The sequence below is a fragment of the Pomacea canaliculata genome, linkage group LG5 (assembly GCF_003073045.1).
Source record: "Pomacea canaliculata isolate SZHN2017 linkage group LG5, ASM307304v1, whole genome shotgun sequence".
In the NCBI taxonomy this organism is placed as follows: domain Eukaryota; kingdom Metazoa; phylum Mollusca; class Gastropoda; order Architaenioglossa; family Ampullariidae; genus Pomacea; species Pomacea canaliculata.
In genome coordinates, this window is record NC_037594.1 from 6,666,995 (window position 1) to 6,691,859 (window position 24,865).

At 40.4% G+C, this 24,865-nt stretch overlaps 1 protein-coding gene and 1 long non-coding RNA gene across 2 annotated transcripts; one reads left to right on the forward strand and one right to left on the reverse strand.

Annotated features, from left to right (window-relative positions):
• Positions 1 to 1,638: 1,638 nt before the first annotated feature.
• LOC112564546 lies at positions 1,639 to 6,430 on the reverse strand. The gene is made up of 3 exons (XR_003099240.1): positions 6,278 to 6,430; positions 3,750 to 4,027; positions 1,639 to 3,238 (listed from the first exon to the last, which is right to left on the reverse strand). It is a non-coding gene; the product is annotated as an uncharacterized LOC112564546 (long non-coding RNA).
• Positions 6,431 to 13,934: 7,504 nt separating this feature from the next.
• Positions 13,935 to 24,664, forward strand: LOC112564491 (serine-rich adhesin for platelets-like). Its single transcript, XM_025239340.1, has 10 exons — positions 13,935 to 14,806; positions 15,932 to 15,977; positions 17,891 to 18,071; positions 19,297 to 19,511; positions 20,111 to 20,365; positions 20,691 to 20,777; positions 21,393 to 21,525; positions 22,057 to 22,274; positions 22,437 to 22,691; positions 23,124 to 24,664. The coding sequence occupies exons 1-10, from the start codon at positions 14,765 to 14,767 to the stop codon at positions 24,098 to 24,100; spliced, it is 2,409 nt and encodes an 802-aa protein (XP_025095125.1). The 5' UTR covers positions 13,935 to 14,764; the 3' UTR covers positions 24,101 to 24,664.
• The last annotated feature ends 201 nt before the right edge of the window (positions 24,665 to 24,865 follow it).

The following is a 24,865-nucleotide window of genomic DNA, read 5'->3' on the forward strand; positions in this document are numbered from 1 at the left end:
AATGGATGTTCTTTGCGAGCGGGTGGGTGAAACATCTCAGTAACCGATAAGAGGTATTCTAATATTATGTAAAGGCTTTTGTCATAGAGCAACAATTGTATCCGGGAAATTTCCGGCGTTTTTTTTTTTTTTTTTTTTTTAGTCAGAGCTAGTAGTTGGCATTTCTAATGCTTGTTGCTTGCCATTACCATTATCAAAACATCTAGCAGCTGCTTCAGCAATCCGACGTCGCAAGTATTTAACAAAAATTATTAGTTAAAAAACAAGTCTATCTGTATCGATTTAGTGAAAACAATGCTTTTGATCCTGTCGCCGTTTATACCGATTCTTGCCACATTTACACATTGTTGTTTTGCTGTACTCTTACAGTTCAGCTAAGCTAAACAGCGGTCATAAAATCGTCTGGAACAAAGATCTCGCTTTAACCGAGAGATTTTCCCAAAAAGCTTCTCACCCGTGTAGCAAAATTCTGTATCAATACACATTAGTCGATCCAGTGTCTGTAAAATTAGCATTTTTTTTTTTTTTTTGCAGACGGTTGGATTAGTCTTTTATCTCATGTTTTATCTGACTTCGTGTGAGTTCGGCTCAGTTTATTTCTAAGCATGCCATGCATTTCACATTTGTCGATATCCGCTGGACTTTAGAAAGTGGGCTTTGTTGCCTTGCGACACTTGCATGACCCAAGCAGCATGCGCAGTAGCGAACAATGGGCGGCGGTCTTAAAGGGAATAAAATAGTGGTTAGGATTGTTTGGAAGCTGTGCCAAAAATCGACTAGAGCAGACAAGAAGAGGACTAGTTTGCAGACACCGCCTAGTATTTCTTACTGCACATGTTTTTGAGGTAGGCAATCGCCGCAAGGCTGGAAAGCACCCCACACTTCCCTTCTATAGTAAAGCGGTTCCCCTGCTTCCTGTGACTACAAAAGCAGCTAATCAGATTTTTTGCTCAGTTGCAAGTCAACAAATGTCGGTGCAGCCTTTTTTCATGTCGGAAATGAGATTGCACATGTGTGTCTCCGGTAACTGTCGACTAACTCGACCGTAAAGCCACGTCATGTGACTTCATTTGCTAACTTTCATGCTAAGTGCACAGACCTGAAGTGCAGGCGTCCAATACAGGAACAAAATCTGGAGACTTATAGGCAGCGCCGTTTTATTTTCCCCTTGATGGTGGATTTTAGTGAATTCTTGTAGTAGGACAGGTAGTGATGTTTAGCTCGTGAAGACATGCGTGTTCATAACTGTGCTCTAGACATAGGACAGAAAGGACGGTGACCTGGATGGCCATAACACTGTAAAGTTTTTGGATCAGAATGTGCATGATATTTTTTTTGATGTGATAGTGACTGGAGTAAGTGTAAAGATGCCCAGAATGTGAAAACGCGTTAGCAACGTTGATGTTGAACAAACGCACAATGCTTTTTTTGCGGCTGTGTATGTCGCGGCAGAAGCACAGTTATTTTTTATTTTACATTGCGGGAAGTTGTTTCAATTGTTGCTGTTAAAATGCTGAAAGAAATGGTGCTAAATTTATCAACATACAAATGTTTTCGGTTTGGTCTACTATTGTTTTCAAGACAACTCATGGTATCAGTGGTGGTTGATCTGTGTACATCATGTTAGTGTAGTTTTTCTGTCATCAGTCCATGTACATCATCAACTCCCCATCTCTGCGTCTTTGTAGATATTTGTAATTAAAAAAGGGACAGACTATCGCCAACTTGTGATGATCTCTAAAAGTTTTGGCCTGTACTGTTGTTTCTTGTAATGTTTCACCTAGGACTGTTAACATACCTGCAAACAACTGCATGGGGAGATGTGTGGTCAGATCCAACTGGACTGCGCGCGGCGAGTAGAAGGCATTTGTTAGTAAGCTTACTGGCAAGAAGTTGGAACTTGCATCCACTCAGGTTTAAAGATGGTGGTGATGTTTTTTTTTTTGGCCGCTTTATTGTCTACAGCTTTTGCGAAACGTTTCTGTGGCAGAAGCTCTGGATTAATGAGGGTGGGGAGGAGAGTTGTGCTTAGCAGACGTCTGCGCTTACTGGCTGACATATCACTAGTGGGATAAAGCGCTATATAAATTAACTTTATTATTATTAATAATTCATTCTTCCAACTTTTTTTATTTTGTAAACTAAACAAATGAGGGTCCATTCATTGGGGTAGCTTGTTGATTAAGTCGCTTGCTTATTGATTGAAAACAAGTTGGGAAGGACAAGGTTGAACTAACTCTAGTCCAAGGTGAAGCATTAGAAGCTCGTGCCACACCCTTGGGAGGCAGTTGCTGCCAAGAAAGCCATACATTGGTTAGAAAACATGACTGAATGACCTGCTCGTTCAGAAAGGCCATTTTGTAACTAATCCCAGAGGGCTGATTGCATAGGCGATATTGGTTTTCTTACAAGTGATCGTGTACAGCTCTCCACATTGACCAGTTGTTTGAGACAGTCGTATGCTGTTTAGATGTGTACAGTATATTTAGCATTTTGTGTCTACAACATAATTGTGCCTGGTGCCTCTTGTATAAATGATGTGATATGATCATTTTTTTTTAAAATCACAAATCCCTGCGTTGTGTTTCATTACTGATGTGCGTGATGTGTGTTGTTCTATTGCTGCTGTTAGGTTTTGCATCTGGCCACTCCATCTTTTGGCCATTACATCTTAAATTCTATATTTGTTTCTCCGTTTGTTTGCCGTTTAGCAGTCAATAAGCCTTTCAGCTCAGTTGTTCTCCCACCTTTAACATGTGCGATGACAGTCTCGCCAAGGGTGTGAAATGTGAAGAGAGAGAGAGTGGATTAGAAGCAAAAGCTTACCTACATTAAAAGTGTAATCTATATCCAGGTCCTTTACAATATTCGATTTTCTTCTCATACCGAATGGTTTCGATCACAGATAAACTTGGTTTACTCTGTCTTGTGCGAGGGTCATCATCGTACGTGCGCACGCGTCCACACACATACAACCTCGATTTTGCAAACACATTTTTAATGACATACGATGACTGAGTAATTTGATAAAGGTCGATTTCATGAAGCCTGACAGCAGAAAGGGATTTTTTTCCTCTAGCCAGGAGAATCTGTCGTGTTTGATGGTAGCACCAGATATCAGTGGTACTCTCGATCAAACTTCTCGCATCCTGTCATCGACACGAGGCTCTTCGTTATGTCAGTTCTCTGGACCATCAGAGTTCGAGTTCAAACACTTCTTGATGCGATGCATTTCTTCCTGCAAAGGAAATGAAATAACAGTTGAATATCGACAGAGGCTGGAAGCTTGTAGTTAGTCTGTTGAACTATAGACTATGAACAATTTATGGACCGACTTCAGACCGATTTGACGAGTCCAGAGTTGCTCGAGTTCGTGACTGGAATAAATCTCTATAATCACATATTGTACATGATCACCCATGCATGGGCTAAACCACCAACAGCTCAGTAGAGGTTATAACTTTCATTTTTACCCTTCACATATTTAATCGTGGATTCATTGATACTTTTCATTAATTCGTAAAGTTCTTTTACATGATTTAATACTTTGATGCAGATAATTAACAAAAAGGCGAAGTGTCTCATTGAATCGCCTACTTATGCACAGTTACAACTGTAATGACTGCTGACATCGGCATGACAGTTGTCTGAAAAATCCAGTTGAGGCCTAAACAACAATTAAAAAAGAATTTCTTTTGACCGTGGTCCTTAATTCTAAGAGTGCATTCATAACTTCTCTGCATAGCTACCTGAAGTATGTTGCTGAGTAGTTTCATGAGAGACTGGTCCTGCTGATAGTCGGAAGTCGGGTCAGACAAGTCAGACGACGCTAACGACTGACGAGGATCGGGTTTCCGCAGATCAGTCTGTGCGATGTATCGGGAATGATGCTGTGATGTTACAGAAGGACTGACTATCCTCTTGCCAAAGCCGGCACCGCCCCATCCAAGCGTCTGTGCCCACTGCGCATGCACGACGCAGGTCACCGGAAGCAGCAGTCCCAAGAAATACGTCGCAATCATCCTGTCTGCACAAACACGTAAGTCATTGGAAGGATGGAATAACTCAGAAAATTAAGAAACCCCATACAAGGGCCACTTTCACAAAACAGTTTGAGTGGAAGAGAAAAAAAGGAAGGAGGGATAAGGTGGAGGAAAGGACAGCTTTCACATTTTAAGAACACTTCAAACGCATTGTTATGTCAAAAACGTGTAATAAAATTGTAGTTCCTGTGTTTCCATTTTTTAAATTTCTTTAATTCTTTACTTTCTTATAGTTTAACCTTACTAGTTAATGTAAAACATCTAGAATGAATTCACACGGAAAAGGAATGAGTCCTACAATATAAATTCCACTTTGTTACATGTTTTAGATTGCGTTGGTTAAGTATCAAGAAAGGCAACAATGCGATTTCTTTTTTTTTCTTTTATTGTGTTCTTTCTTTCCATCTTTGCCCTTTTTTTTTTTACTTCCTTCTTTGTTTACGGTTTTGTCTCGTCAGAGTAGAGGTAGAAAATATCAGGTAGGAGAAGAGAGAGTAGAGGAGATTACTAGTGAGGACATCCCAGCTTCTGCTACTTGTTCTCATATTAATAACTCAGTGTGCGACTTCTACAATAACTCATAGAGGTCAGAATTATTACTATGCTATGATATCTTTCTAAGTTATATCTGTACTATGCAATGCTCAAAAAAGTATGGAAAGAAGTTATATTGTTTTTTCCATGTGCATACACAAAATGTTTTGCCAACAAGATAATAAAGTGTAACACGTTGTCAATACATATGTCTTCTTGTACTCCAAATTAAATGAATTTTTTACAATAAAAATAACTATCTGTGATACTCCATTTCAAGATCGATCATTTAAAATAGATTTACGTGGTGTACATTTTAACAAATATACATTTTGTTATCTTGCAGTAAAATCAACTGAAAGACTGTAACTGTAAAGGACGGAGAACTCACAGATCGGGATGTAGGTCAAAAGTTTGACAATCAGAAAAAATATTTATAAAATATATAGCAACCGGCAACGAATGTGGTTTTAACACAAGGAAACACCTGTTTGGTTGACTTTTTTCAATCTTTAAAGGGAAGTAATCGTTGGAGGAACAAGTCCTAAAGGTTCCAGTGTTGTCTCCCTTATGTATTTATTCATTTACGCACAAGGTTACAAATTAAGACACTACACTGGTTACCGCAGTGTTCGTCCCTGGGCTGTGGGTGCGGGGCCCATTACTAGAAGTCGTTTTACCCTCAGCCGGCGATTATAATAAACTTACAATGTCACCCACACCAGCAGAATAAGTAAAGGTTGTACCCTAACATTTTCAGGTTGTTGGGGGCTGGGGTGACCTCACTTTTCTCGGGGTCAGATTTTCGTGAGGGTGTTGCCCATCTCCTCTCCCTCCCGTCAGGTATACCCACCATTCCCGCCAGCTGGATCGACTGGTGGAAGACTGCTGCACTATTCGGGTACCGAACCAGCTCGTCCCTCAGTTCGGACGCCTAACCACTCGGCTATCCGCTTCTTGGATCCCATCAAAAATTCATATCACACAGAACCTTGCCTGGCAGTTCTTACTACTTATCCATATAGCTTGGGTTTTATCATTGTTTACCTGACATTCTTGCAAAAACGTTGATAATTTTAACACTTTCTGTGAACAATTTTTCACATCGTTCCAGACACAATGTTGTATCATCTGCGAATTGCGATAATAATTCCTTGTCTCGCACTTTCACTATTTTTCGCTATAAAAAATTTCATATCACAGCTAAAACAGACTCAACTCGTATGTTTTCTCACGATTAATACTTTCATAGCACGGTCTCGAGTTGGGTTCTTGGATTTAAGTTAAAAAAGAAACCATAAAAGGCAACGGAAAGAAAGAAAATCTATAAAGAAGAACGACGAAAAAAATGTGTTGTATTCATTAAACTGCCTTAGTACCTATTTGATTTTATTTTATGGTGTATGTCACCTGAGGGACAAAATACATTTTTCAAACGGAAACAAGCTGCTGCTAACAAGCAGCTCACATATTTTAAGATAAATTTTTTCTGACTTCTTCTTTTAAATACATCCGTTTGACTTTAAATGTTTCTAGATAAGTTCGTGGTAACTTCTCAGAATATTGATAATTCTTCTAGCTTGCAAAGATCCTTTGAACATTCAAAGCCTGTACGTAATCATACTGCGGAACCAATATCCAGCGATGACGAGGTTGGCAATAAGCATCCTCGATAGGAAGAGAACGAAATGTATCCTCACCTTTTACTAAGGCACGACAAGACCAAACAGTGGATGTAGGAGGGACTGTCGCTCGCCAGTGTGATCCTCCTTAGTGAGGAATTCAAACCAGAAGACCAGTATTTAATGTTCTTGTACGCCCACCCATTGTCAGCTTTCCACCAATCGTCTCATGTATTCTCCTCCCCTCCCTCCATCCATCCTGCTCTCCCCTGTCCCCTCCTCCCCAGTCTAACCTTGCTAGACGAGGGGTTCTCACTCGGTTGAGCATCTTCAAGCCGTTTGGCAACCTGATATTTAAACTTTAAAGTAACACCGAAGGTAACAGAGAAAGAATTTGAAGTTTGCTTTTTTGTCGAGACATCAGAATGTCCTGCTAGAAACACTCCAGCTTCTGTAGTCCATTATTCAAGTAAACTAATAGGTAATAGTTGGAAGTTCTCAGATATCAGCATGGCCCAGAGACATAAGAAATCACATAGTTCATTTCGACACACGGATTGCACTGGTTTCTTTTAAAGACCAGACCGAATACTTTTCCACGCTCGAGCAGGATTTTGGAGTTTTGCAGGATGACAACATTTCATGAACGGTGTCCCACAAGACTTCAATTTACAGAGAATATAATTTTTGCCTATTTTCGTCGAAATATGTTTAAATAAAACGCTTGAACTATTCGGGGTGGTCTTGAAATGAATACAAGATAAGCACAGACTATAATACTATTTCAGATGTGTTTCACCTGTAATTAAGTTATTAATTTGTTTTTATACCATCAGGATGATTCTTGTATACGACGCGTCCTTCCCTCTTTGATTTTTTTTAACGAGTTATCAATAATGTTGTCAAATGTTAAAACTGTCCCAACACCAAATTTTTTTAAAATGCAAAAACACTTGTATCCAATTCTGCCATTTTATGACTTTATTAAAAATGTTCTGCTTTGTATTTTTTTAATTACTACGCAGCCTCCTTGTAAAAATTTTGTCAAAGTACCAGCAAAGAATATTTCAGCGTGGTTTGGCTATTTCTCTCAGCCATTATAATAATTACTTTTTTAAACAGTCACTATCTTGTTTATTGGTCCTTATTTTTTGTCTTTGACTGCCTGCTAATTGGGAAGAAGGAGGGACACTGAAGTTGTATACATTATTTACAATGGGACTTAGAAGTACTGAAGACACCACAGTAAATTTTCCAAAGGTAGAAAGTGAATAGGAATGTGAGTGAGCGTGTGTGAATGTTGTCTGTCAGGCATGAGAATAGCTTTGTGAAAAATAAGCAGGATTTCACCAGACTTCAAGAAGTGTAAATGATAGAAACTGGGAAAGCTTGTGTTTCCTGTCGACGTCAGCAGCATGGTCTATGGCAGAATTGTAAACTAATGCGAGAGAGAGAACATTTTGACTGCACACGATTTATTTGCTTATTTTTCTCAATTTACCCATTCAACAGGAAACACGACTTAAAGAGTTTTTAAGAACATCGTGATGCCGAATGTCTCAAATTCTGTCTGGAACAAATCGGAGAGCAGATTTTTTTCTGAAGGGTTGGGTGTGTGTGTGTGGATGAATATTGTGTAGAATTGGCTTTTATGCTTATTTGGAAAGTTCTTGAAGGTTCTTAAACCTCACTTTAATCAAACTTCCCAGAAAAAGTTTAAACTCTCATTTATGTATGCACGTTTATTTTTCAGTGGGTGTTGATATTTTCCCATGTATGTGAGAAGGATCCGCTTGCAGTTTGTAAGTATATACGAGTGAGTGTGCATACAAAACATGAGGATACTTTATCGCATCAACTGATTCTGGCACGTTCTTCCTCTCATATGTATGCTCAAGAGTGCCTGTCCGAGTAGATGTTTTCTTTTGTGTCCTTAGATATTTGATATGGAGTTAGGTACCAAACTGATAAAATAAACCTACTTATTTATATTCATGCAGGGTAGTGCAGAAAGGTAAAGCGACAAACACAAACAGACTGGTGAACCACATCATTAAACACAAAAGCGGATGAAGTTCTGAAGGTGTATCAATTGCAAAATATCAGTGTTTGTCAACCTGAGAAGGGCACTGATTAAAAAAAAATTTTGACAATTACAAAGGATGGAGTTAAACAAACATATTGAGAGAAGGAACAGTCACTGGTAGGTGGAAGGCCCGCACCTTAGACCAGCAATCCGAATAGACAAACATTTTCGGCCATACATGGTACTTTGACCACAACTTCATAGACTTTAAAAAGCCTTCTAAGTGAGTTTTGCACGAGGGGCTATGGCACGTGATACGAAAAAAATTCAGCGTCGAAGAGGGTCTCGTCCATCGAGGCGCTGTATAACCACTCAACAATCGCAGTACTGCTGAATAACCAAACGGCAGCTTTCTTTCACATCAAGGTTGCTCCCTATCTCATATACTGTTAAACATTTTTCTGGAAAACATCATGCATGAGGACTTCCATAACCATCAAACTTTTATTTCCATCGCGGAAGGCCGATTTGCAGCCTCCATCTTGCAGGCGATATCGACCTGACAGCAGGCACCAGCAGGGAACTGCAAGACCTTACAGACAGACTGACAGACTGACAGACAACTCAAACGCATATGAGACCAGAACTGACAAGTCATAGCATTTTGCGAAAGATATCTGCATGAATGGAGTATGGCTTGAAGAGATTTGAAGTACTTGGAGCCACCCTCTCATAGGACGGCAGCTCCACGACAGATATCTGCGTCAGGATCGCAACAACAGCAACGACAATGCCTGACAAAACAATCATAGGGGTGGGGTGGAATTGAGAAGTACATCGAAAGAGCTTGGTGAGTGTTGTAGGCCTTGGGCAACATCAGCGGTCGCCATAGCCTCTGAGAGATAGGGACGGTCACTACCTTCTTTTGGTTTGCGACAACTGGTGCAACGGTGTGTGTGTGTGTTACACGTGCGGCCAGACATAAACATATCAAGCCTGCTATTAGAAGAAGGACTACCTGAAAGAAGAGAAAAATAAAGCAGATTTTTGTTTAAAAAAAACAAGGCTTAGCATAGATTTACTGTTAGTGCCATAAAAAGCACAAAATTGACTTTACGTGGCTGAGGCAATTTTATGAAATAAAAACGGTTCAAGCTGTAAAATGCATTAAAAAGTGTTCCTGGTGTGAATAGAAATACTTTTAAGCAAGAACCATAGCTTTCGATTGTTTGAATTCATGATCACAGGATAAAAGATGTTTTGTTACAGTCCAGGCGGCTACATTTTTCAGGCCACATCGCTAATCACATCATATCGGTGAGCCTCCATTGTGCGGCGCCTTTTCCCGGGCGTGGACACGATCTGAATGCGTAAATAGCAGGCAAAAGAGTTTTCATTTCCTGCTGAGCCGATCTGCAAGTGCAAATTAGTTTATCTTCAGGCTTGAATGTGCATGGAGGACAAAAAGTCTCCAGTTCTGGAAAGTCCGAAAGCGCGTAGACTTTTACTTTGGACAGAAAGAACGAGAAGACAAAGCGATCACACATGTGTAGAACAGATCTTCCAAGTCACCAATTACTCACCTAGAATTAGTCGTTCACCGAACTAGCAATCTCGTCCAAGATAGACTTCCGTTTGCCTTTAAGGCATAAGCATGGCTACAGATGATGCCCAAGAGATCATCTAAGCCACCATCTATGTCCACCAAAGACCAAGCTGTCTCAGTTGTTTACTGTTCCCAGTCTGGAGACTAATGTCACACAATACTGACCTCTTTACTAACATTTCCTCCTCACCTTATTCACCGATGGTACTACTCCTCCAAACATTACTAACTCCTGACTGAAGCTTAAATTCCTGGTAGGGTGTATTTTTTAATGGCTGGATAAAGCTGAATGTTGCCCCAAACCTGGGTGAGCGCCTTCATTCTGTTCTCGAGATACATGTCTACAAACTACACTATGCACAGAAAGAGGTCATCACCACTGATTTCATGATTGTACAAAGAAACACGAAGGCCTCAGCTAATTGAAGAATTGAAATCATATGTAAATTATCCGTTACTTTGTACAAACGTGAAGTCACGAGCTTTCACCAAAATCTCGCACGTTCAGCAAATAAAGCCTTTGAATCTTTAACATTTTTGTTGTTATAACACAAACTACTTTAACCCAAAAGACAGCGAAATCGTGATTTAACTATATTTATGTAAATATATGCAAAGCGTGACAATTCTTCACAGCTGGAGACATTTTCAGAGGACACTTGTCTTTTCCATACGCCATTAGCTTGATTGCCACTCTCTTTCCTGTGTTGGCACAAATGGTCGAAAGCTCTCGCTTGTGAAAAGCTTGGATCCTTAATCGTGAATAAAGAGAAGTAAGTGAACTAAAGGGCGGTGGCCTGGATGCTTTTTGTGGGCAAGAAATCCGCACTTGGAAGGAATGGAAGGATAAACAAATCGATGTATAAATTGATCGGTGGAGAGCCGTACACTAGATAACCAGAGAAGTAGTTCCTGCAACTCGATGTGTTCTTGCTCAGTATTGCTTCATCTGACAGTATCCGATACTAATATCCCGCTTGTGTTGTGTTTGTCTGTGATTGTTATGTTTGTTTGTGAATTTTGGTGACTTGGTCCATAAATTATTCAGAGGACTATGTGCAAGGATCTGCTTACATGGACTTAGGACCTCGCACGCGATTTTAGAGTGCACAACAGCATAGAAACAGAAAACTATCAAATATCAAATTACATTAAACGCTAATAGCCTTCTTAATCAAACTAAAGGCTACGACACAGTGTACTAACTGTAAAGATAGTAACAAACCATTTAAATTCTAGACTTATATTAAAAAAACCAATGTTAAAAGGGAAGCAGACTGACATCCCACCCACTAAAAGGAGTTAAATGTAGCATTCTAAATGTCTACTTGTAAACATAATCCCAAATTCTAATAATTATTATAGAATATCGACAAAATAAGAAAAAGATCAAGAGGAAAATAATACTCAAGAGATAGTATTCATTTAACAATAATTCTAAAACAAACAAACAATCGAATTGAAGATAGGGTAACAGAACAAATGAAAGGGGAGATTACAGTATGAACAAAAATATAGTATAAATGACAGAAGAGCTAAATGGTTGTCTAGACATATAGGAACACTTAAACGGATATGATCTGGAATCCATTACTGAGAGCGGCAGGCCTCCTTGAACATAAGAAGAAGGAACAACAACTGGGAGAGAGCACTATCCAAACCCGAACCCAACATCAAGAAGGTCTGTGGATGTTTGAGTATGAGAGATGTCTTGTGTGTTGGTGCTTCTAGGCATAAAGAATGTAGTTTACACCCTTATATAATTCAGATACAAGTGAGTAGGTGTAGAAATAATAGCACGAATCACATGTCTTCCTGATATAAGATATCAACAGATTTAAACCACTCAACGTATCCCTGCCTTCAACCCAACAACGAGCGTGAATGTACATGTTGAACATATACAGTTTTACTCTGCCTACTGGTCATAGATAATAGTATATTGTCACATCTACAACTAATGAAAATATCCACTGGTATATATTGTTCTGCGGACTGTTTCACATTGTAAGTATTATGGTTGACCCATGTTTGCTGAATGTCGATATTCTCCTAAGGAACAAAGGAGGATTAATTTGCTCACAAGCTGAGATTGAAAATATTGTCCTCTTAATCCACAGGAAGTATAGGGATAAAAGACATGCAGATGACTGAATCTCGTGCTGACTGAATCCCAATCCGCAAAAATGCAGGATGAAAACTACTCGTGACGATCCCTCCCCAGCGGGTCCCGTTACTTTCGCACGTGAAGACCAACTTGTTTTTCTCACAACACGGAGGGCTTTACTTACTTTGTTCATGCCTCCCTTTAGATCAATATTTTCTTGTCGGTAGATATTTTATAATTCCTTCAAACAGCCTATACACTCGGCAACTTAAAACAAAGAAAATAAAATAGAAAATCAGTCGCCAAGACAAAAGGATCGATAGATTAAACTTTTCTTCGCTGAAACTAAGTATGATTTGTAAATAGTGAAATTCATAATTAACGAAGGAAATCAATACCATTAGCAGCATTGCGCGAATCACTCTGCCGATTGAACAGAAGATTCCAGAACAGCAGAAGCACGTGACCAGACAGCACAAACGTCACGTTCTCTGGAGATACCTGTAGACACAGACGTCACGTGCTGTGAAGATAACTTCAGGCAGAAAACGTGACGAACAGAAAAGATTTCTGTAGACACGAATGTTTGAAGCTGAGTGTAGAGAACAACAACAACAACAACAACAACAACAACAACAACAACAACAACAACAACAACAACAACAACAACAACAACAACAACCGTGACGCACTGTAAATATCGACACGTCATGTACTGTGAAAAGATAGATGTAGACACAAAAGCCACGAGCCGTAAAGAGAGCTGTAGACACAAGATAGATAATGAAAATGTCCCACTCCTATTTTCATGTGACAGTTTTAGCTTAGTTTTAAAGGCATCAGCAGAATGTGTTGAGATTTTATCCGTTAACAGTTTAAAATGTTCTTGAAGAAGTCGTTACTGTTGGTCTCAGGTAAACTTCTTGATGACACGCTTTCTTGGTATTTTTAACGATTGCCTTCTTAGCTTTTTATATTTTTTCTGATTCTTTTATAAGCAGTCAGGATGACACATGTTCCAAGACTATGTCAATGCAAGTTAACAAAGAGCGAAAATCACTTTTTCCTCAAATAACAATGACCTGTTCCTCAAGAGCTCAAACAACGAGCGGCGTATGGAAAGAAAATGGATTAACAGTGTTTCTTTCTGTAAAATCTGAACACTTTTTTTTTGTTGTTGACAAAACTCTTCTCGATTGGGGAAGTGGATAGTCGAGTGGTGAGAGAATGGACGCTCGAACTGAGTGTGCTGGTTCAATTCCCGTTTAACGCAGGAAATTTTCCTCAGTCTACCAGCTGGCGAGAATGAGTTCCCGAGACGGAAGAATACTTGGATGAATGTAACTGTTTCTTTGTGTTTGAGGATTTTTCCGCCTTCGTTCCCCTTTACAATTCATTGTACAAGATGTAGTAATTGTACTGAGATGGCCAATGAGATCCACGAATCGATATGATGAATGGAGCCCATCCCGCTTTATACTCCCAGAAATAAGATGTGGTTGTCTGGAGTGTCAGCGAATATCATCTTTCTTATGTTTTGTTGTTTGTCCTTAGCGATGAGTATTTAATGTTTAATTTCTGAAGCTCACGTGATCTGCTAAAGATCTATGCTTTTATACCACTTGCCCGTCCTTCTTTGCCCATTCTCTTTTTAACACTTTCCAGAAAAGGGTATCGGAACCGTTTTCAGCAGAGAAAGCTGATCTATTTTAATATTTTAAATAATACATGCTTAAAGAAACTCCATACGCCTTTTACATATACATGGATCGACGGCTTGAAATTTATGAAAGTGTGGACCAGAACTTCCACTTGGTTGGAGTCTCCAAAAGAAAAGCTATTCTGGGAAACCAGCATGCGTCCGTACTGAACTATGGGAAGACATGGCGCCCACATCAAAGCCCATGTCACACACGAATTATCGTCTATCCTAAAAAAAGAGGAAAAGTGGATCAATAGGACCAATCACAGACCGGCAGGGTGTCCACCCAGGTAATCGACTTCCGGTGCCTTATCGTCTGGGCGCTGGTACCCAGCTGGCACGCCATATTGACCGACTGTCAGCAGCATGCACGTGACAATGAGTGGTTTGACATCTTCTGCGTCACTTGGCTTCTGCTAAAGAGGTTTAAGTTTTTTTGACCACCAGTCATCTCCGTCGATAAGTTTCAGGATATTGAGAAATCTATTCCAGAAGACAGAAAACAACAAAACGATTAACAGTAAGTTCAAGCTTTCGGGTGGTTTCATGACAGAAATGTTGGGTAGGTACGGACACGGCTATGCACACTTGTATCTCATATACTTCTGTTTGACGACCCGCTGAGGACCTGTCACCGCCGTCGTTGCCACCGTTGCGGGCAGAGACCTCGACCATTGTGCCCGAGGACATGCTAACTCGCTGGCTGTGCTGCTCTTGCCTTCAGTCCCAGGACCGGCCGAGATAGGAACCAGAAAACTGCATCCACTTCTGTGACGGAGATGTCATGGAAGTATCATGAAGCTTGTTTTTTAGCTACAGACTTAAATTACAAGATTTACAAGTGATTAGGAACGTTTTATATTATCTTTTACATTTCCCAGCACCAAATACTGAGCTAACAGCAGAAAGAAAGAAAAAGGGAGAAAAAAAGACAAGAAACCTAGTCTTCTTTTTTCAGTTTCACACACGACATTAGTGCCAATGTTTTAACTCGTGTGACGAGCTACACACACACTCTCTCTCTCTCACCTGTGTGGGCCGAGAAGTGAGAACAAGAAGGGACAACATACAATAAGCTTTACATCCGAAGGAGCAAGTTCGGGGTGTTGTGGCCGGGAGGAGCGATGGACAAAGGAGGCGAAGTCCGGACATCTTGCCAGCGACAGGTAAGAAGCAGTGTCTCCTTAAACATCTGTTTCTGTTCTCTGAAGATGTGCTGGTGAGACAAGCGGCTAAACATCATTATTTTTATTTCCACTGCTTTCTTCTTGGAAGCCTAAGTAACTGAATGAAGCCTCCTTTGTCATCACTCGATACTGATACACAAAAAACACAAAATAAAAAAGAATTTTTTAAGTTTTGACAACTCTCTGTTTACTTCTCTCGCTCCTCCACCCGCTCTCTTCCCTTTTAAAGTCTGTTTGATATCTCTCTTTTTTCGTCTTTTTATCTCTTTAAACGGTTTCTCCAAGTGTACAAAGACTGGTTCTCACGGAACTGGCATGATCACATATCTAGAAATGACAGATTTACAGAATTTTTAAATTTGATACTTCGCTTGAATCTTATGTTCACCGTATAACTAATAAACACTTTCGAGACATTTTGATTCATTTCAGGATCGATGCTTCTGAAATTCACACTCGTAGATGTAGATATAGATATTCTGGTCCCAACGCTCAGTTACTCAGAGGCTCCAACCTCGACGACGACATACACTTTTTATTCGTGTGCACATCACTGAATGATCAGACTAAAATGTTTACCTGAAAAATATAGGAACACGTACCACAATATACTTACAAATATTCCGATAGATATTGTTTGCACAATATTGCCAGATTGATATTCTACGGATTTGAACGAAAACGGGAAGAGTTGATGTGATATAATAATGTATGTGTGTTCAAGAAGTAGACATACCCAAAGAAGGTGATAAGTAGAATGATGAACACGAAGGTTTACTGAAAAGAACTGGATGTAATAATTCTGTAAGCCAGACACCCAACCTTGTGCTTCGATGAAAGACCATCAGAATGGTTACCGCATACAACATCAGTGACCCATGTCCAAGCATGAGAAACACATAAGATATTCAAATTTGTTTTATTACCTATTGCGACATATTTTCGATAGATTTTCAGTCTTTATTTATCCCTATGAGTTAAGGTCGTCAAACCTAGTTTTTATTTAGTTAACTATTCATTAATATTATCAAATAATATTCTACTTAAGTGTTTACAATGCAAACTCATATCTGCGTGGTAAGATCTGTCTGTTTTGTCTTGCAGATGCTACACTGGTTGCTATGTTTATTGACAGCATTCTCTGGTATTGGTAAGTACAAAACGAGAAGAATGAGGAAAAGCAAGTTTAAGGGAAAAGACTGTGAATAGTTGGAATTGTAGTAATATGTGTAACCCCAGGTAATGTCTGGAAAATATACAAAGCTCGGGCATTAAACAAATTTAGTCAAGTTTTAAGAACAAATCATGTCTTTGTCATATTTTGATTGACAGAAGCCTGAACAGCTTATATCGTGTTCTACAAATCCTTTCTCTATATAGAAACGATCATGACTAGGGTGACACGAGTGTAAAAGACTATCAGGTAGCCTGGCCTTGGTTTCTAGAGGAAACCCAGTTTCAGAACTTGTGTTCCTCCGCGTGTGGAGCTTCTGTAACTGTCCCACAGTAAAGTGCATGGCAGACGACACAACAAAGGGTCGGTGGAGAGATCGATTCTTGCATTGCACACCTTTTATCTGACAAGTGTGCAGGGCTTCGTTCTGAACAGTCCTACACAGATCAGGTGCGAAGGAAAGGGAAGCAGCTGACTACCCAATGCTTTTGCGAAACTATGGTTACTTGAACAACTTTAGCATGTCAAACGGCCATAGTCTGAACTTTTGAAGACGGAAAAGAATAAAAGATAAGGAAAAAGTGAGTTAGCTCCGAAGACACGAAAAATAAATGAGTTTCTCCTGTTAAGTAGTGCTTACAAGTAGCTGCAAAAACATTGTATTCTGATCGGGACTGATGGAGCATCTGTTCAGGAGTACGAAATCCTGCTCTTAGTTTGTAATTTGAGTAAACAAAGATGTTGGATACAGAGGGTAGTTGGGAGGGAGGGAGAAAGAGAAAGGAAGGAAGAACAAGATACAAAAGAGAAAAGGAAGAAAAAAAGTAAAGGCTAGAAACGAAGAAAAATACAACGCAAAGAGGAACGAAAGAACAAACAAACATGTAAAAAGAAGTAAATAAAATCAATAAATCAATAAATAAAAGCGATAAAGGAGGAGCAATTTCTTTTGTCTGTAGTTTTTCACCATCTAGCTCAACTGTTAGAGAGCTGGAACACATGGCTCAAGTTTTACACATTCTAAACTTAAGACGAGAAGGAACTTCAGTAATTAGTCCGACCATCAACAGTCTGCCGCTCCTACTACTAAAAAATAACATTTTGGTTCATCTGTAGTCTGCTTGTGAGCAACACTTGAACCTTCTGTGTCATTAGATTGAATCATACACTCAGCCAAACAGGTCTTTGATAAAGACAGAAATGTGTTTGTTTCATAAATGAAGTATACTCCAAACTTCAACTAAATCAACCCTGGCAAAAAATGGGAAGTAGTAAAGAATGACTTATTAACTGAATAAAACATCTCACCTCAGAGTAACTCGAGCTCCACGTAGTGGGTGGATGGAAATGGCACCTACCCCGATATCATGGCGTGGCGTGATATATTTACAATTTTAGACTTGGAGTTTTACAGTTTTTTACACAAACTTTTAAATGTATTAGTTTTCTTCGGATCTTTCATTTTGCATCAGTTAGAGAACCCGAGGAGTACTTATATATATATATGTATTGCAGCCTACCACACCACCCACCTTTGCTGTCATCCACTCTCAACCTTGTCACTCCGCTGTTTGTCTTTGCTGTCATCCACTCTCACTCCTGTCACTCAGCTGTTTGTCTTTGCTGTCATCCACTCTCACTCCTGTCACTCAGCTGTTTGTCTTTGCTGTCATCCACTCTCACTCTTGTCACTCAGCTGTTTGTCTTTGCTGTCATCCACTCTCACTCTTGTCACTCCGCTGTTTGTCTTTGCTGTCATCCACTCTCACTCTTGTCACTCCGCTGTTTGTCTTTGCTGTCATCCACTCTCACTCTTGTCACTCCGCTGTTTGTCTTTGCTGTCATCCACTCTCACTCTTGTCACTCAGCTGTCTGTCTTTGCTGTCCAGGAGTGTGTGTGGAGCAGCCGGCGAGCGCGACATTAATTCTTGTCACCGACACCAAGACTTGGAGCGAGGCACAGATGGTGTGTGAGATGATGGGGGGAGATCTTGCATCTCCGGATACCTCCCACAAAACGACCGTATTCCTCCATTTTCTACAACTCTGGAAGTCTTCAAGCTGGCCTTTGTAAGAAAAACATATCATTTCTATATATATATTGAAAGTTATATAAATAGTAAAAGAATTTGTCTTTCATTATATATTATTTTTATCATTTATATATTTATATATAGACCTTCAAGTGCCGCTAGAAATAAATCATTTATGCGAACAAGCAAGTGATAACGATAATGAATAATTGATAAATAAATAAATGAATAATTTGTACACAGCTGAACGGAAAGGGCGCCATAGTACAAATGAAACTGGCGTTGGTATGGAAACTAGTGGCAACAAGAGAAATTGTTTTGTGGTGCTGGCACAAGACCGCCGCTCTGTGAATGTTTTTGTTTTCTTGAAATCAAGAAATGGGAGTATACAAATGTCATTCCCATGTTAAAACTACTTACATTTCAAACATCTCTGTTCGTTGTGTTTTATTACCTTGCACTGTATATTTTCATACCATACACAGTGTGATTTTAATATCATACAAAGTGCGCTGTTAACAAAGCATTTGCGATGACAAACGACCGGCTTTGGTCATGTAAATCTTGTGAAAAGCTAGAGAATCAGGCACAAAAATAGGGAAACTTCTCACATTACCTTTCAAGGCGTCTGAAGTTCTGGCATCGCTTTCCAGAAGATGGTGGTCGTCTGCCCTTTTCCTCCCATCTATTCCTCCCTTCCTTATTATTTTGTTTTTGTGTTTTCAACTTTGCAACCGTGCTACAATAATTGTTTCTGTTTATATTTATTTGTTCTGCAGTTTTGTTCAAGCAGGTTGAGCTCATTGTCAAGTAGGGAAATGTGCGATAAACGTCAACAACAACAACAACAACAACAACCACAACAACGACGACGACGACGACGACGACGACGATGACGACGACGATAATAATAATAATAACGATGATAATCATGTAAAAATCAATTGTTTTACACTAGTGATCAATAATTATTACTACAATATGCTTTTGCAAAATAAACAAATAAATTAGTAAAGAGAACAAAAGAAGAAAATGGAGATTAAAATGAGTTAAACGCCTTTTTGATGTCAAGGGGGACCATACAGAAAAATGGTGAAAAAATGTCTTGCTTCTGCAACTCCTTTTGGGTAAGGCTCGGAACTTTTTAAATTTTCCCTCTGTCAATTAATTCCATTCATCTGTCTTCCTCACGTGCGACTGGCAGGTACAGTCTGTCAGTGGTCTGGAGTTCTCATTGGTGAGCATCCTTCTGAGTGTTTCAGATTCCTGAGCAGCCCAGTGATGATTGGCATGCACAATGTGGACGACGCCAAGGCTGACCCCTACTACTGGCCTCGCAACTGCTCGCTGGCCCCCAAGCCAACATCCTTTTCCTACACCATCTCTCTGGCTGGCGGCTGCATAACCGTGACAGGCACCGACTACAGCAGCAGCGACTGCAACACGCAGCAACAGTTCGTGTGCGAGGTCCCCAGAGGTGATTTGAGCTGCCTATACTCCCAGTGCTGTGTGTGCTGTTTGCAATGGCGTTGTTCCCACTTCAGCAAATGTTGTTGTCACTGGATGCCAGGGATGAGAATGTAGTTTCTTGAGGTGTCTGTGTGGCATTGGCTGTGTGAACCCATCGAAGCAGGCCTCAGCATGATGATGATGATGATGATGATGATGATGATGATGATGAGGAGGAGGATTTGGTTTTACGCAAACTAACGTTACATTACGGCCAAGTAGCTGGACCTGCTGCCACATATATAAAGAACAGTGTGCCCGAGACGAGATTTGAACCCAGGGCATCCAATCCTCACTGCTATGCCACCGGTGACGGTGTCCTCTGAAATATTATTCCCTGTAGAAAAGCCATCTAACAATACTCTTGGAAGCAAACCAAGGCCCTGGGACGTAAAACCCCTGAAAGTCAATCCATAGAAACAAAAGCGCAATGACAAAGAGTCCTCTGTAAGTTGTCCTCACTAGAAAATACCAAACACAGCAAGACACTGTAAATAAAGTAAGGTCTTACAAATGAGGACTATCATGGAATTGTTATTGATGTCATGTGAACGTCCTCTCTTTCAGATTCCTGCTCCTACGAGACGAAAACGAACACCAGCGTGAGTGTCAGCGTCCCCTACACCCTGGTGAGAGGAAGTAACGTCACGTGGTGCAAGGCTGCTTGTGACGCACAGGGCATCGACTGCTGGGCCGTCACCCACTCGCCCTCGCTTGAGGAGTGTTACATGTACAATGTAACATCGCCATTCTTCTTCGATGACTCATCCAAACTGATCAACAACTCACAGTTTAACTGTCACATCAAACGATGTTATGAAGGTAGACGGCGATACAATAATATGGGCTAAGAAAAAAGGCATAATTTTTATTAAGATTTTTTTTAAACGAAAAAGTGGACGAAGGAAAAAGAAGAGAAATAGTAAAAAAGTAAAAGAAAGGAAAAAGAGGGAAAAAAGACAAGACATTTTAAATACGAGGACAGTGGTAAAAGAACAACAGCGATCAAGGTTTCAAACTTACTCCTCGTCTAATCTGTCAAACATTAATTCAATCGACATGTGGGTCGATTGGTAGGTTAATCAGAGATGATCTAATTAACCACATCTTCGTCCATCTAACTGCCCTTCTTACTGCTGTTTTTCAGCTTTGAGAAATACAGACCCGATGAACTGGATGCAGTATGACGCACAGCCATTGGCCTCACCTTGCAGCTTGAATCAGAGTGGTAGAGGTAACATCATCATGCTGTGTAATAACAGGCTACACGTGTTACATCAGGATTGTCTGAATAAATTAAAATATTTCATGTGAAGTAGCAAGCTCGTTTTTGCCTTCCTTAATCTTAATACAAGAATAGTGTCAACATACGATGTATTCATTCATGTCTATGACATACAGACGAGAAGAAAAGGTTGAAAAAAACGAGCTAACGAATAAAGGAAATATGAAATGACTACGTAGTGGACAAATTCTGCTTCATAGCGGACGCCTGGACCTTTTCCCCCCTCGATTTTGTCTGTTAATTTTCAGGGCAAGTCTTTGCTCTTGTCGAGAAATAATATCGAGTACATATATCTGTTAGTGACCACATCAGGGGGAATAACTTTTGTCGATTAAGCCGTCAGCGCCACACAAGAGTTATTTCCCATTTCCTAACAGGAGCACTGGTCTCCACTACTCAATATTTCACGTGTTAGTCTCAGACCACCACACCCAGCATTTCTAGCATCTGGTTCCTCCCTCATGTATGTCTGCAGTACGATTCTAGTAACAATTCCAACCATCGGTATGTCACGAGGTCGTTCCTTTGTTTTTGTTCGACGACGATCTTGTTTTCTGTCTTCAGTCTACACTGTGGTCACACTGTCACGCACCGCGGAGCAGGCACGAGCACACTGTCACGCCATGGGTCACGAACTGGCTGGTCCGGCAGTTGTCAGTGACAGAAATGTGCTGCAGAGCATCATCAACTACCTATAGTAAGTAGACTGGGCGCTGTGTCAGTGACACTGTTAGTTGATACCATGACAGTGCGACACCATGACACACGTCTCGAGCTTCTTGAGCATGGTTCAATGGTAATTTGCTTGTCGTTGTAATCTGACATTGTCAACAGTCATTTGGAAACAAAATTTGTGAATGAAAGATATACAAGTAGGCATTCTTTCAATCATGCTTGCGATCAAATAAAACAGAGAGAAAGTTAATTAAAGCGATAGACAACAAACATTAAACAAAGAATAAAAGATAAGAAGGTTAAAGAAGACAAGAAAGAAAGACCGGCAGGCAAACATATTTAAAAAAAGTTAAACAAAACTAAAGTTAAAAAGCGAAAAAATGTAGGAGGTATGAAATAATTAACTAAACGAGAGTGAAGTTGTTACGTGAAACTGTTTTCAGTCAATCAGTCAACCATGGTACAGTATTATTTACAGAAAGCGATTAACTTCAGAACCCAAGACTAGATGAGTTAGTTCTCCCATTGGTGTTTTTTTTTCTCATTCGAGTAGCCAAGACACTTACTTCGTCAACCAGACCTACCCACTGTGGGTGAGCTTTACTGGCGGTCCCTATGTGACATCAGTGTGGGGCAACGGCTCCGTGGTCACTGCGTCTGTGACTGTCTTGGGTTCAAACACCTTTCAGTGCGGCCTTCTGGACCTGGATAGTGGGACACACTACCTGGACGACTGCAGCCGTCCTCACGCCTTCATCTGCATGACACACAGTATGGCTTTAAAGGCTTATACTTTGCATTGTTGTCTTATGACTAGCTTCAGCTCAGGGAAATATTCTTCTCCAAGTTTTGTCAGTTACCTTTCAATCTAATGTCCCTGTGTAGAAATGTATACATAAAAACTATCTTCATTTAGTTTTGCTTTCTGTCCAGGACCTTGTAGTTACATCAGACAGACGAGCGTCTTCATCAGAGGACTGACGTCCACGTCATCGTATGTCACATCTGAAAGTGCGTGTCGTTCTTCTTGCAACCAGCAGCGTGCCCATGGCTCTACTTGCTCTGGTTACTGCTTCAAACAGTTTCAGTTTTTTAGCTGCTATCTTTATTCAGCATCTACACCTGAACTTCTCTCCAGCTCGACGTCCGATCTAGGATCACAATTTTATTGGTGGACTTGCGCATACGGTAACAATTGTTCCATTCTTACTGTCATGGAATTAGCAGATCCACAGCTGTTTATGATGACCATCAGTATAATTTTGCCTTTTTGAAGGAAGAAATATAAGATGGGCCGAAACAACACCAGACAAGGCTATATAAGAACTTTCTATCTGTCTTGTCTGTTTGCCTGCCTGTAGGTCTGTTTGTCAATTCGTTTGCCTGTGTGTGTGTGTCCGCCCACCAATCTTTGTCTTTAAATGCGGTTTCTAGTCTTGTATTGACATGAGTGTGAGTCAATGCGTGAGTGAACGAGTCAATGAGAGAAATAGTGAGTTGTGGAGTAAGAGAGTGTTGGTGTGTTAATAAAAAAGAAAGGAAGAAAAAAGTGAAAGACTCGATATCTTTTAATTACAGAGATGCGGCTTTATAGTATGACATTTGTTTCCCTTTTTTTAGTCATTTTGCAGGAAAATGACTTAGTAGCCCCAACAACGACAACGACAACGACAACGACACCGGAGCCGGGAACAACGCCGCTGCATACAAAGGATACAACGACCACGTCATCAAAACCGTCATTTCTGACAACAGAGGTAGCGTCAATGCCGGCAACATCAGTGGCAGACACAACATACAGTCACACAGTGGGCCGTACGACAGCGACTCCAACAATATCAACAACGCAGAAGACACCGGTGATGGAGACTACATCGACAACTACATCTAAAAAAGTGACAACAGAAATAAGGGCTGTACAGATAACAACGGCAACGACAAATGACACCTCGGCCACAAATGCATCAAACCAGAGTCCCACTGGCACGTCTGCATCGCCAGTGCAACTATCACAAGAAACAACATCTACACAGACGGCGGGCTATACAACAGCGACATCAACAACATTACAAAAAACAACGTTTAATCAGTCGGCAGGCCATATAGCAACGACTCCAACAGCAGCAACATCACTAACAACGCAAAAAACACAGGAAACAATATCGACGCCCACATCGACAGCGGTAACGACAGAAACGACAACAGGACTGATAGCATCAGCAACGACAGCTGTAGCCTCGGCCTCATTTGTGTCTCAGTCAAGCCTCGGCGACACGTCATCGGAAGCCACCCAGACAGTGACCTCCGACCTTCTCCCAGAGACGGAGGTGAACGTGACCAGCATCAACACCACCATTGCAAAGCCGTGGATGTGTTCCTGTCGCTGCAGCTCGCGGTCTGTCCTCATCCCTGACGCAGAAGCCATCTCGCAAAGCCTCGCGGTACAGAGGAACGCGACGTGTAAATCGCGCCGCCGCTACGTCAGCGTGGACGACAACCGCCCGTCGTGCAGAAGTATAGGAGCAGTGGCAATAGTGTTTATGTGTTTCGTTGCCGCCGTCATCGTCTCCAGCGACTGCTTGGCCAGGTCAAAGTAGCTCCAGTCCTTCCTTCCCTTGTTTCCGTCCTCGTCACGTGATCTATCCATCCTTATGGACGATTTTGCATCTTCCTGTTTTATCTTGGATTGTTAAAATTGCTTATAATTGATTCATCTAATTTTATTGAGACTAGTTAATAAGATACACAACCTTCAGGACTACAAACAGCATCTTTCAATAATCTTTTAAAGCCTCTGCTTTTAAGCAAAGCATTTGTGCTGATTTATTCATTCACTTTTATGTACAACTTCATGTATAAATATTTTATTGGCTACTTCATTGGGTTTTTTTTTTTCTTTCCACTTATGGCATTATTTTTCAACCAAACCCTCACTTTGTTTTATTACTTGTACAGGTATTTATAGAAGCATGAGACATGCAAATTTATTTTTTCTTGTAAGTTTTACGATACTTACTGCTAATTTCACAACAATACCTTAACCAAGAAGTTGTTTTGAGGTATATGTGGCCTTAAATTTACACGAAGACTTTGTTTAATATTTCTGAATGCTTTAAATGTTTGTCAAATTTGTGTAATTTATTTAAAACAATAAACATGGGTTCCCCTGAATTATGACCACACGGGTCTTCCTCGATAAGTGAGACTGATGCTGTGTATGACAAACTGTCATCGTCATGGAGTTGACTGGCGCAGTGTCCATGGGTCAGCGACTGTTTTTCTGTCTATCTGATCCTTGAAAATGGTCAAAATTAAATCTGTTGGCCTATAGTTCCGACTTTATCTATGTACTGAAGTAGATA